Below are 13,913 nucleotides of genomic sequence, written 5' to 3'. Positions count from 1 at the left end.
ATAAGTAACATATACACACTGTACACGCCTGAAAGCAGTGCAGAGAAGAGACACACTACAAAATGTAGATAATAGAAAAAAATAATATTTCATTGAAGAAATACTAGAATTTAAGTTGTAAATGTAGGTCTTTGCTTCTGATAGTGTGTAGGCCAGCAGAGAAGGCTTTGCTGGCCCTGATGGCACACCACTGTATCAGTGAGAAACGTAATGGATCCTTGTCACACCTGCAATGATAAGATAGCAGTAGCAGTAATTGTGAAAGCAAAATGTAGCCATCAAAGATTGTTTTCAACGATAATTCCCAATTGGTTTTCATCAGAGATTGGCATGACCTCTTAATTGAGTCTTAAGAATTGCTTTTAGGTTGTGTTTGCCACCATTTTTCATTAACTTAACCTTGTACAGTAATCTTTTTACATGTGTTTTATGACGTGGCGGTGATTGAACACTGCAAAAAATAAGCAAGTTTTGAGTGCACCTCATGTTTAAACGTCAGGTTTTTAGTCAGCAGGCTCCGAGGACTTACCACATAACTGTGTTTCCCTCAGTCACTCATTTTCTAACCTTTCTCTGTAGTGGACTTCTCTCTGTCTGTGTGCGCATGTCCGTAACCCCGCCTCTCTCCTTCCTGTCAGTGCGGACAGGCAGAAGCCATCGATGATGTTGACCAATCACATGTGGCTCGGACGGAATTAAATAGAGAAAAGGGAACCGGCTCACTTCAAAGAGCCGACTCGTTCGACACGTCACTATTCTACACCACTGTCATTAAAACAGAAGTTCCCATCATTCAGAGAGACTCTTCCAATCCCATTAAAAAGCAATGAGTTATTCATTTTCTACTAGGATATACACTATCTCCTCTGAATGTCTTCCACAGGTGCTAGCCACAGATATGTCTAAACATATGAACTTCTTGGCGGACATGAAGACCATGGTGGAGACCAAGAAAGTGACCAGCTTGGGTGTTCTGCTTCTTGACAACTACTCGGACCGAATCCAGGTTAGAGTGCTGACCCAAAAGGAACTTATACCTATTTATGCTTACACCTATGCCACATACACTGTGTTATTATGCTGTCCCCCGCGACCCCAAGGAGGAGAAGCGGTATAGAAAATGGATGGGATGGATGGAGGATTCACTGAATCTGTAAACATGCTTCCGCCTAGTGGACAAATACTGTACTGCACCGTTTGGATACTTTTGTTTGATATCTGCGCAGTAACAAGTGTTGAACTACTACTACTACTACATGAACTACTTTTGACACGCGTGCCTCCTTCAGGTTCTTCAGAACATGGTTCATTGTGCCGACCTGAGCAACCCGACCAAGCCTCTGGAGCTCTACCGACAGTGGACGGACCGCATCATGGTGGAGTTCTTCACACAGGGAGACAGAGAGCGTGACAAGGGAATGGAGATCAGTCCCATGTGCGACAAACACAATGCCTCCATTGAGAAGAGCCAGGTAACGCAACCTGAAAGACATCTGGAAATATGATTGTTTATCTATGGAGATCCAACTGTGTGTATGTGTGTATAATGTATAATGTATAATATAATTATATGTGTGTATAAATGTATACTGTACACTGTAAGAGAGGAATAACGTTGTGGGAGAGACAAAAAATGAGTAAAAAAAAAAATTGAAAAGCAAAACAAATACACTTTGCACTTTGAATTTTGGATTTTATTCCAGGATTTAAAAAAAAATATTAATTTGTAAAACATGCTGTTTTGTGGTTGAATACGGCCTATTATTGGTTTTTGGAAAAAATGCACATTTATGCACATTTTACGCATTTTTTGCCTAAATGAAGCATTTTCAAGCATAAAAAAAATAAGGAATTCAGATGACTCATGCAAAGATGTTGTAATGACATGTAGTATTCTACACTGGACACTAGGTGTCAGTAGAGTTCCTGTAATGTTCAGTGTGACACACAAGCACCAGACTTGATTGCTGGAACAACAGGCTTTTATTGCAAGTTCGAATGATCTCACACAATAATCTCTTAACGCAAGCTCCTGTTGCGGCCGTAACCCACGCCCGTGCTAAAACACACCTCTGAACCCCGACGTCACTTCCTGTCCGTACCACCACAACACATGTACAGCAACACACAAAAACGAGGCTTTTTATGCCTTAAATGGCTTATTTTATGTTATTATGGCTACTATATTGGGTAATACGAGTGTAAAGGTAACTATAGGGGTGTTATTTCATGTCTGGAGGACTTTAATAATGTTAAAAAACATATTAGAAGGGCGTAAACAGGTCTACAAAATCCAACTTTGCAGAAATTCACTTATCACGATAGGGTTTGGAACCAATTAACCGCAATAAACTAGGGATTACTGTATGTTTAGAAATGCACATAAACTTTCTTTGAGTGCTTTTAGATAGGGGAGGGACCCACAGCAGCACCCGCTGCTCGTTGAGAAGTGCAAGATATGCTGTCACGTCAAAAAGACCAGAAAAAGTCACTAGATTTGCCGTTAGCTGCTTTGTTGAAAAAAAAGAGCGTCTAGAAGGGTCAGAATCGCTAAGTTGGCAACACTGATCCCTCCTGCTACGTCTTCTTATTCTCTGGCAAATCGATCGTGTTAAGAAGCAGAGTTACGATACCGTTTATCGTACGGCGTTAGAACAGCAAGCTCCATTCACAGATAGTCCCATTATAATGTGTTTATGAGCGAGGGGGAACAGGTAGCGCCAAATCTATTTGTGGCTGTCCAAAGTGATCGTATTTACAAAATGCCGTGGAAAAAATATGTGTCGGTAGCAGAATTAGTCTCAGAAAAATGTTCCTTATTTACAAATGCAAACGTTGACAGGTCATTTCTGACATGTTTGTCTTTGCCAGGTGGGTTTCATCGACTACATCGTACACCCTCTGTGGGAGACGTGGGCAGACCTGGTGCACCCCGACGCTCAGGACATCCTGGACACCCTGGAGGACAACAGAGAGTGGTACCAGAGCATGATCCCTCGTAGCCCCTCACCCTCCAGCCCCGAGGAGCCCCACGCCGAAGTGAGACCGGGAGGAACCGTGGGGGGGCCTAACCCTGCAGCAGCGCTAGGCGGGGACAAGTTCCAGTTCGAACTCACACTGGAGGAAGAAGAGGAGGACGAGGAATTGGACTCTGACCTGGAAAGTCCACTGGAGGATGACCCCCAGTCGGGGGTGGAGCGGCACCAGGACTCGCCCTCTCCCTCGACGTCCCCGGACGCCGGCAGCAGGTACCGCCCCCCTTCACCTCATCCGTTATGGGCCTTGATGGGACTTGAGTCTGACGTTGCAGAGCGCCCGCCCTCATAGGCCAGGCCAGGAGGAAAGCACCCCCTGCTTGCATAAGGGCACATAACAACCAGCACAACCTGCCCTGCCGAGAAGATACAGCAGCACCAAGAGGAAGGCAGGGCGGGCCCTTACCTACCAATAAAGTCTGTAAAATCACCACAGTCCCTTTACACTGGAGACAGCCTCTCTGTAGACGGAGGGATGATCACCCTCTTTTTGATTTCATATTCATTTTAGCCTCTCTTCGGGTGCCTAGTAGGTTCATTTGCCACCATGCTTTGGGAGCTTCACTTGGGAGTGTCCACCGCAATCCAACCGCAAAGGAAGAAGAGTTACGCCGAGGCGACGCCCTTCCAGAACAAAAGGTAAAAGAAACGTCTTCCTCCTAAATAACTGTAACATCTGGACACGAGCGAATGAGAGTTGCAGTGGTGTAACAGGGTCCTGGAAATGACATTTTTGCACCATTTAGAATATGAGAGTCCGATGTTTTTTTTTTTAATGTTTAAAAATGTTGAGAACGACGTGAGAGTTGAAGTGTTTGTTGAGGAGCAGCGAGAGAATCAATGGACCTAGACCTCAGGGTATGAAAAGTCAAATCGAATGTAGCGTGGATGTTGTGCATGCACCCGGAAATTGTCCTTCCCTGTTTGACTTACCTCCAGAGGCAGAGTCTCTGCGTTGAAGTGAAACCCTTTAAATTCGGCACCGAAAGCAATCATCGAACCAGCTTGTAGCAGCACACAGATTGAGCACTAAAGAAGACACTACCTGTATCGAAGCTTTATTGTTTGTTTGTTTTTTATACCTGAGATTTATTTAAATGGTGTCCTTGTTTGAAACGTATGTCTTTTATCACGTCTTCATTGTACATTTGCTGGTCCCGTCCGTGTTTATGTGCTTGAAAAGCATTTTTGCTTGATTTATCAGGGTGCCTCCAGTCCGCAGTAGCACTTTACCATTTCTGTCGCTCAGCTCTTGTTGATGTGTTCCAAAGGGCTTCACCCACCGTAGGCCTCCACACCATGAATACAGCACCAGGTACCTGAAGGCGGGCAGGAACCAAGAACCCATTTCTTGTTTTGAATTTTACAAAGTAGTAAAAAAATATGTTTTTAGATGACTTTAAAATGTCTCCGGTATGAAATCATGTTACAAATTGGTTTATTGTTATGCCCATCCGAGTGTTTTGCACAAAATGTTATGGAGCTGCGTGGCAAGGTTGGTTCAGCCTTGGAGGAGGTATGCTCTCGAGCACTCGTAAAGCCAACAAGATGAAAGTTCCTTGGACCGAAATACTTCATAAAGTTTACCAGACATTGGTTAAGTAGCTCAGCATGGAAAGAAACAGAAGCTGCATTATTCTTTGTAATTATAGGAATAATAATAATAATAATAATAATAATAATGAAAAGATGACGCATTCAAGGACATTTAGTCCAGTTCTTAATGTTTTTGCTCGTCTTTGTCCTTCAACCCTATCATTTCAAACGGTGCAGCATTTTTTTATTATATTTTGACATATTTATTTCTACTTTTAAGGCTCCCGCGACCCTAACGAGGATAAGCGGCATTGAAAATGAATGGATGGATGGATTTCTACATTTAAATACTTTTATTAAAAAATACATCAAAATTGTGCAAAAAAATGACCCTTATTTTTTTTTTATTTAAAACATTTTTTTACAAAAAAACATTTTAACGGCTCAGTGCAACAATGTAGAAGCAATGTGAATCCCAAACATGAAAACTGAAGTGAAAAACAAAATTCTGATTTTTTTTTTAGTTATGTTTTTTATACGCTAAATAAAAATTATAGAATAAATTAATGAATTACATGCATTATTATATATCATCAACACTTTAATCATTATGGGGGTGTCCACAGTGGAGGCCAGAGGACATTTTTATTGGTCTTGGCATACTCTTAACAAAGGAAATTTATAATAAATTGTGATGACATATTACAGTAATAATTATTTGCTAAATTATTTTCTGCCATGGTCATGAGGAGTGAAATGTTTTTTTATTTTTTTTAAATTACAATGTTCAACTTTTAAAATATTTTTAGTATATTTTTTTATCTTGATTTATTTATCTGTACAAACCACTGTACGAGTTGCTGGCTGGCACCAGCATCGTTCGAGCAGGACTAAATATACTAACAGACCTGCCAATCTTGAAGAAATGTTATGAGTGCGAGTAGTCCCCACTGCTTCTTAGGGCCCCCCTGACACCTTACCCCACTATGTGATGGAAAAAGCTTGGACACCCCTGCTCTATATCCTTCAAAGGGGACTTCGCTGTCACGACTTGAAAGCTTAGTGTTTCCTTCTTGGCTTCTGCAGGATGAGGTGGGAAAGACCCGCCATTCATTAACTCTAGTGCCTTTAAATAATACAAAAAAGAATGTACAGTAGTTTAATCTAGTTTGTGGTTAAATCACGCAAGCCCAAATATTACCTGACACACAAACAAAACATATTTATTACTACATTTTAAAGTTCCAAGAGTGGGGGCTCGTTTCCTGCCCAGCCCACAGGTACACTTGGTTAATAAAAAAGAAGAAAAAAAAGGAGCACAGGTGTGAAAGTTGCAGAAAGAAATGACTGTAATTCAAACTGATTGTCTTATTTGGTAGTAAAGTGCTTGACTGGGATAACTGTGTGCCAACGGTGTTATAAACACACACACACACACACAACACACCTGCCAGCCTACAACGCTACATTTCTACACTAGAGATTCTAAATGGATGATTGTATCAAAGACAGTGACTTTGTAGTGATAATTTTTACCAAGCATCAATGTCAACTGTATTGAGAGCGGACAGTTTCTTAGAGTTTGTGCGGCTTACAAGTAGTAGTGCTCTGCCATTCTAATCCGAGTGTTTGAGGAGTTCTTGCGTCTGTGTGTATATTCTGTGTGTGTCCCGTCTAGAGCAGTATTTGTGGCCAACACACAGATAGAAAGACCAGGAAGCAAGCCAGCACTACACGTTTTAATGCACTTCCTGGTCAGGCGGTGGTAGAAAACACTAGTAAGTCGTATTGATCAGCCTTACATTTAGTGGAGTGTTGGCGGTTGATGTTAAAGGACCATTGTACTGTTTCGGACATGCTGAGACGAAAAATATAAATACGGTGTTCTGGAGTGAAAGAAACATTTGTTTAATACAGATTGGGATTCTACGACGGAGTGTTAGGGCCATATTGGAAAAAAAAATCAGAGAAAAAATCCGCACGTCATCAATTTACGACAATAAAGTCATAAATTTATGAGTTAAAAAGTCGTAAAATTATGACTTCATATTCCGAGAATAAAGTCGTAATATTACGACTTTTTTCTCTGAGAATAGTCGTAAATTTACGAGAATAATGTTGGAAATTTATGAGAATAAAGTTGTAATATTATGATTTTTTTTTCTCATAAATTTACGACTTTATTCTTGAGAAAAAAAGTCGTAATATTACGACTTTATTCTCGGAATATGAAGTCATAATATTACGACTGTTTTACTCATAAATTTACGACTTTATTCTCGTAAATTGTCGACTTTGTTTGTTCTTTTCTTGTAAATTTACAAGAATGAAGTCGTCAATGTATGAGAAAGAAAGTCGTAAATGTGCAGCTATTCTCGCAAATTGACGACTTTATTCTCGTAAATGTATGACTTTTTTTTCCTAAATTTACGACTTTATTGTCGTAAATGTCAGACTTTTTTCCTCCTAAATTTACGACTTCATTCTCGTAAATTGACGACTTTATTCTTGTAAATGTGTGACTTTATTCTCGTAAATGTACGACTTTTTTTAATCGTAGATTTACGAGAATAAAGTCGTCAGTTTATGAGAAAAAAGTCGTAAACGTGCCACTTTATTCTCGGGAATTGACGACTTCATTCTTGTAAAGGTACGACGTTTTTTCTTGTAAATCCATGACGTTATCCTCGTAAATAGATGACCTTTTTTCTTATAAATTTAAGACTTTATCCTAGTAAATATACGCCTTTTTGTCTCTGAAATTTACGAGAAAAAGTCATCAATTTACGAGAAAAAAAGTTGTAAATGTGTGACTTTAGTCTCGTAAATTTATGACTTTATTCTCGAAACCTCTGAGGTTTTTTTCCAATGTGGCGCTAACACTTACGAGAATAACGTTGTAATATTACGTGTCATACACGTCAGAGGGAAAATAGAGCATAGCTCTTCAGGAAGGAAGGAAACTTTGCTCTTGGCGGCAAAACTGAGCAGTTGAAATAAAAATTTATATTACGACTCTTTTTCTCGTAAATTTACGTCTTGTTTTCTCATACAATTACGACTTTATTCTCGTAAATGTACAACTTTTTTTTCTCGTAAATTTACGACTTTATTTTCAAAATTGCAGATTTATTTTCCCTATGTGGCCCTAATACTCGGCCGTACGATTCAGCTTTGCACATTAGCAGATTTTCAGAGCTTTATTTTTTTCATTTGCAGCAAGGCTCTCCATAATTACACTGAAAGTAGTCAGAGAGGTGCTCGTGGTACGTAGTGAGCCAGCTTGATATTTACACACTTAACCTTATGAACACCCTGACTCATCACAAACCAACAGGCACTTATTAAGCCAAATTCCTACCTCGCTCACGGTGCCACCAGAATAACACGTTACAATGTAACTGTACCGCACGGACTAAGCGGGTATTGAAATAGAGGCATAAACACCCATACTAATAATATTTTATTCTTATCTATAACCCGCAAGGCATGCTTGGGAGCTCACAGGCACACTTCCACAACAGGAAGTTACCCAACATACCTTGCAGGTATAAATTTAGTATAAAATGGCGCTTAGAATTTTGCGGCGTCACTCTATCTTGTTTTTTCAAACTGTTTTGTGGTTGAATATGGCCTATTAGTTAAAAAAAAAAAAATTAAAAAAAAGAGCATAATTAAGCAAAATTTATGTACAGTGTTCCCTCGCTCCATCGTGGTTCGCCTTTCGCGGACTCGCTGGTTCATGGATTTTTTTTGTGCAATTTTAGTGCTTTTTAATTTCTTTACAGCGTATGAACGCTGCTGTTATAGTCCGAATCTGGCCCTTTAAGAAGAATTGCATTGTGGGAAGTTGAGTGTCGTAGTTCTACGCTTTAGGCGGTGTCTCTCTTCAGTCTGCACCGCACATTGTCTTCTACGTCCCGATTGGCTGTACACCATTATCAATCAATCTGCTTCGTGCCGCCTACTAACCGGCAATACTGTAAACATACATACTACAAACCGTGTGAGGAAAATACGACAGGAGCGATATCCTCGTTTTAACGAGCATACAAAAAACGCTACAGTACAGCGGAATGGCGCCAGGACGACAAGGCAGTCAGAGGAGTGAAATACACGTGAGTCACTAAATAATTTCTAGTGTCCAACCTAGTAGGTTGATCATTACAATTCTACTTTGAGAGTGTTTAAACAAGCGAGAAATGTGAGAAAACGTTAATGCCTGTCTGAGAAAAAAAAAGAGTATAAAGTGTCTGGTGAGGGGTTTTACAACCTTAAAACATATAATTGTACAAAAAATATATAGTTGGCTACTTCGCGGATTTCACTCATTGCGGGCTAGTTTGGGAACCCATCCCCCGCGATAAACGAGGGAACACTGCATTTGCATTTTCAAGCACAAAAATGTCTAAATGAACTAAAATACAATAAGGCATTCAGAAGATGCATTCAAAAACATTGCGGTGAGTCGCAGTATTCTACGCTTGTCACTAGGAGTCAGTAATGCTACTGTAACGCTCGGTGAGACGCACAAGCACCGGACTCGATCGTCGTAACAGTAGGCTTTTTTTGCAGGTTTGAATTATCTCACAATAGGCGCGGTAATCCCTAACACGGGGCGCTGTTGCTGCCGTAACCCACACCAAGATACAACTCTCAACGTCACTTCCTGTCGGCCCCACACTCAGCTCCCCTAGCATCGGAACACATTTACAGCAACACTCGAGCACGAGTCTTAGTCTTATTATGACTACTATATTGGGTAATACAAGTGTAAAAGTGACTGTAGGGGTGTTATTTCATGTCTAGAGGGCTCTAATAATGTTAAAAACAGTATTTAGAAGGTTGTAAACAGTTTTTTTTAATGCTCAAACTACCAAAATATTTGATTTTGACTCATCGCGGTCAGGTCTGGAACCGATAAACGAGGGATTATGGTGTCTCTGTGGTGGCGTTACATGTGTGTTTCACGTGTTATTTTTGGTTGCACCGTGAGTGAGGGAGAGATTAGCACGTCAAAACAGACATTTTATGGGAGCCTCAGTTACAGTATATCTACTGTACTCAAAAGGTCAACATGCCAGTCAGCTCCTAACTCATTTTTAATTGGCATAAAAAGTCGTCTGTTGCGTTCGGCGTATAGCCAAAAGGCTCATGATGTGAAACTGAATGAATGCGAAGAACGGGCAGACGAGCTGAACTCAGCACAGTGGTTCTTGACATGAAAACATCAGTGCCAAAAAGTATTATTACAATATGCTGTAGGTGTACACGGGTGTTCCTGCACTCGCTCACTTCTTGTGTTGAGCTGTCATCATTCATGTTAATCATGTCGTGCAAACGTCTCGAAAGCTATTTATTCGTACATGTCTGTCTGTCGAGGACAAAGTACTGTAAAAAAAATAAAATAAAAAAAAAATTTAAAAATCATGTTCTGGAGCCGAAAGATCAAACATACTTTCCAAGTATAGAGAAGATCTGCCACTCTGAAAGCTTTCGCATTTTAAAAACCAAATGATTTTCGGGAGTTCAGGGTGTTTTATGTGGGGAAAATGCCAATAAATTATATGGAAATTGATCTCGCTGTTTGTCCTTTTCATGATTCTTACACAGAATATTACTTCAAGTTATACTGACTGGATTTCCTTTCATGAGCCACCATGCACATCATCATCATCATCATAGCTTATAACTGTGGTATAGTATGATTTTGATGGAATACTGTATGTGTTAGCCACCATGCACATCATCATCATAGCTTGTAAGTGGTAAGGTATGATTTTAATGTAATATTGTATGTGTTACAATCTATCAGTACATGTCCACATTTTCAGCAGAAGCCTCTGTTGAGTCTGACTGGCGCTCCGGTGCAGGCTGGAGGCTTCACCCCCTGAAAAGACGCAAGAGTCACAATCATAGCATAGCTATAGCCGCCAGCCACTTCATTACGTACATCAGGTAGGTCCAATCCAAGAGTTGTATCAAAGATTGACGCTGTGGTATATGTTTATTATTGGTTGTAGTTAAAGCGCTGGCATAGGAGCTCATTGTGTCGAGCGGGTGTACCAAACGCCGTGGCCAGGTGAATTCATTTTGAATGAACACAAAAAATGAAATGAGTAAAAATGACATGCACGTGCATCAGTCCTGTGAGAAACACTGACGCATTTTCATGATCAGTCAGCAGAGAAATGCAAAGAAAGGAAAGATACTGTTGCAAGCAGAAACAAATATAAGTGAATAAATGAAGCAGTGTCAAAAATCACATCATTTTCTCACCTTGTACAGCTGGCAAACCAAATGGAAGAGCGAGGACATGGCCTTGTCTTCGTGATCTTCTTTGTATTCCTGTCAAGAGTTCAGGGAGTTATCGGCCGGTCTGTGCTTAATCTCCCCCTGGTGGCAGTATTGGGAATTACACTGAGGTGTAATTTAACTTGGGAAAATAATGACTTCAATGAACACATACTGTGTTTGCATGAAATGCTATGCAATTATCCTAGAAATGTTTTTTTTTCATACTACGGTGGCAGGTTAGGGCAAACGTGCAGCAACACCTAACCTAACACTAAGACAGAAATTATCCAAAACCAAAAACACCATAAAACAAACGTAATGGGAAACTGCTGCACATTAAAAATGCTGCAGTTAAATGACAATGAAATGAAAAAATGTAAAAAAAAATGCAAAAGAAGAAAGGATGAAAATTCAAAAACACACACAAACCCCTAAAATAACTGCATAAGAGCAACGCTGCAACCACGGGAGCCAGACCTGGGGGGCGTCAGCTTCCGATCATGTTTCTAAAGCTGGGTCTCTCTCCCTGCTATCCTGGCTAACTTGCAGCATTTATCTCATGCAGCTCTTTAGCGGGATTTTGTCTTTTTTTTGGCATTTGCATTGTTTTTCTGATCCTTCAGCGTGTTGCTGCATGTTTGCGCCAACAAACTGAAAAACCAAATCTAGAAACACGTTGCCACGTGGCAAAATGAAACATCGTGTGGAGTCTTTTACCCCGTTGAAGGTGACCCAGGGGACGTGTGTGTGGGCGGGGCTCAGCGCTCTCGTCATGGCGGCGCTGGCGTGCATCAGTCTGCGGCCGAGACCTCCCCTCACGCAGGAGTCCACGCTGGCCCAGGGGATGGAGGGGGCGTGCATCTGAAGACACTGCGACAACACGTGCACAACATGGGGACGCGGCTGTCATGCACTTGTCATCCTGGAGGTGTGTTTGGACTCGTTATCAAGGTGGAAAACGCTCATGTGACCCAGTTTCCCCAAGAGAGGGGATCATGTGCTTCTTGACAATGTCAAAAGGACATGTTGGAATCCATGTTACCCCATGATGAACCGCAGCTCCCCAGTGCCGGGTGGCACTCGTGCAGCCCCAGACGGTGACGCTACAACCACAATGCATGACTGTAGGCGAGATATGTTCACCTTGCTGCTCACTTTTGTTAAATAACTGTCAACGCAAGCCTTTTTCAGAGGATATCAAATCGATACTGCCAAACAAGCTTTACACTGACTACTCTACAGTATAAGTTTCATTTTTATAGTATTGCCCCTACTCTCAATGACATTTATAATGCTACTCACTGGCTGCGCTGCGCTGAGAACGTCTGCAGCAGATTCCATGCAGAAGATGATCGGGAATGCTGCATGGTCTGACAGGTGCAGGACGCAAGCCTAAAGGAACAATTCATTGATTGGAAGATTGATTAGAATGAGAGTGCAGTGCATTGACGAAACACATCATATCACCATCAACCTCAATCATATTCCCATGGCATTCCGGCTCTCCGTGCTGGCAGGTGAAGGTGGTATTGCCTGACATATGCTCCTGGAAGACAACATTGGAACATATGTTTAACTTCATGCTACCTTATGAAGAACACTTTTAACAATTACCAACTAGATGAGCGCACCTTAGCATTCCCGTACGGGACCAGCGTGACCTTCATGATGTCCTGCAGCATGGTCCAGGTGGGGAACAGCTGCTGCGTGATGAAGGCTCTGCAGGCTGGACACAGGCTCTCATAGTACAGCGTGACAGACACCTGAGGAACCGCCTCATTTGGACGTACGGCGCTGAGCTCCATGCATTGCTTCTGCACCTGTGTTACGCGGAGAAAACAAGAGAAGAAGCGGTGAAAGTACCGTCACATGGTGCAAACAAACACTTCTTTCACTGCAGCCAAGAACAGAGAAAAAAAAAACATTCGGTAGAAGTTAAATCTAATTTAAAGTGTTTAATAGTTAAGGGGTCACATGAAGAACCGCTGGTCTTCAATCTGAAGCATGACTCTCATTTAAGCGCAGAAATGAAACTTTTTACTGCATATATACACTGTATTAGGTCACCTCCAAATTCTCCATTAAATATGCCGATAAATTTAAATTATTTATCAAAAAATATATGACACAATATTAGTTACAGTATACTTAAATACAGTACATTAGTCTTAATTCATTATCAAACATCTTGAATTGAATCACTTTAGTTTAGACAGTGTGTACCTAATAAAGTGTGCGTTTCAACTTTACGCTGCAACGTTCATCGAAAAGGGAAAGCACTCCACTCACCTTGCATTCAATAGCAATCTCCAAAGAGCGACACCACTGTGATGGAGGATAGCGACACGAATGCTTAGGATGAGACGAGCCTGAACATCTCCGGTCGTTACAGAGGAGCACAAAAAAAGCGACAAGAGCTGCGAGCTTCATTGCTGCTGAAAGGCGAGAAGACGTCGCCACAGACTGGAGCTATTTGGCCGTGTTTCAATTGGCGCGCTTCCGTGTGTTGACATCAGTAAGTATACAGTACTGTGTACACTGCGTACTTAGTTTCCGAGGGCGAGAGTTTTGACTGTGTAGTGGTGTCCCAAATTTATTACTGTCGTTGAGCACTTACCGGAAATGACGACCCGGTATTTATTCGCAAACACTTCAGTCAGTCCCGCCTTTTCCGCTACGTAAACAAGATGGCGATGTTTGAGTTTTTTAAGGTTTCTGCGTTGATGTTTTTTTCAAATGTTGTTTATTTTATAAACAACGAAAAACAAAACATTACACACAAAACTGGTGATGATTGAGGTGTGACTGGAGCGTGTTGAATACAACAGCCCGCATTTTGCCATACCTTAGCAGTGGAACGCACTTATACACTCAAGTGAGAAAAGTGCGCGAATTGAAACACAGCATTAATAACAGCTGACTGCATCCAGGTATGGAGGCTGCATCGATGCCTTCATTGACACTCGTCCACTCCAGTGTCCAGTCATTTTGCATAGTGAAGCACGGGGGAAATAACTTATTTGAACAGTTTCGAGGTGAGCGAGT

General features: G+C 41.2%; 2 protein-coding genes across 8 annotated transcripts in view; one reads left to right on the top strand and one right to left on the bottom strand.

The window, feature by feature from the left end:
* pde4cb (phosphodiesterase 4C, cAMP-specific b) overlaps positions 1-11,405 on the top strand; it is a 101,861-nt gene extending 90,456 nt beyond the window's left edge. For 2 of the 7 annotated variants that reach the window (XM_054788525.1, XM_054788526.1), the window contains 3 exons: positions 884-1,006; positions 1,290-1,472; positions 2,872-11,405. In XM_054788525.1, the coding sequence (XP_054644500.1) occupies positions 884-1,006; positions 1,290-1,472; positions 2,872-3,327 (762 nt within the window). In that variant the 3' untranslated portion in view covers positions 3,328-11,405. The remainder of the gene's footprint in view (positions 1-883; positions 1,007-1,289; positions 1,473-2,871) is intronic. The other 5 variants (XM_054788528.1, XM_054788527.1, XM_054788529.1 and 2 more) reach the window with 3 other exon arrangements.
* LOC129188286 (gamma-interferon-inducible lysosomal thiol reductase-like) lies at positions 7,676-13,685 on the bottom strand. Its single transcript, XM_054788533.1, has 7 exons — positions 13,158-13,685; positions 12,500-12,688; positions 12,343-12,414; positions 12,171-12,260; positions 11,586-11,738; positions 10,851-10,919; positions 7,676-10,461 (listed from the first exon to the last, which is right to left on the bottom strand). The coding sequence occupies exons 1-7, from the start codon at positions 13,296-13,298 to the stop codon at positions 10,402-10,404; spliced, it is 774 nt and encodes a 257-aa protein (XP_054644508.1). The 5' UTR covers positions 13,299-13,685; the 3' UTR covers positions 7,676-10,401.
* Positions 13,686-13,913: the final 228 nt, after the last annotated feature.

This window comes from Dunckerocampus dactyliophorus, chromosome 10, assembly GCF_027744805.1.
Source record: "Dunckerocampus dactyliophorus isolate RoL2022-P2 chromosome 10, RoL_Ddac_1.1, whole genome shotgun sequence".
Lineage (NCBI taxonomy): Eukaryota > Metazoa > Chordata > Actinopteri > Syngnathiformes > Syngnathidae > Dunckerocampus > Dunckerocampus dactyliophorus.
Note: the sequence above shows the minus strand (reverse complement) of the source record. Positions and strands in the feature narration are given on the sequence as shown.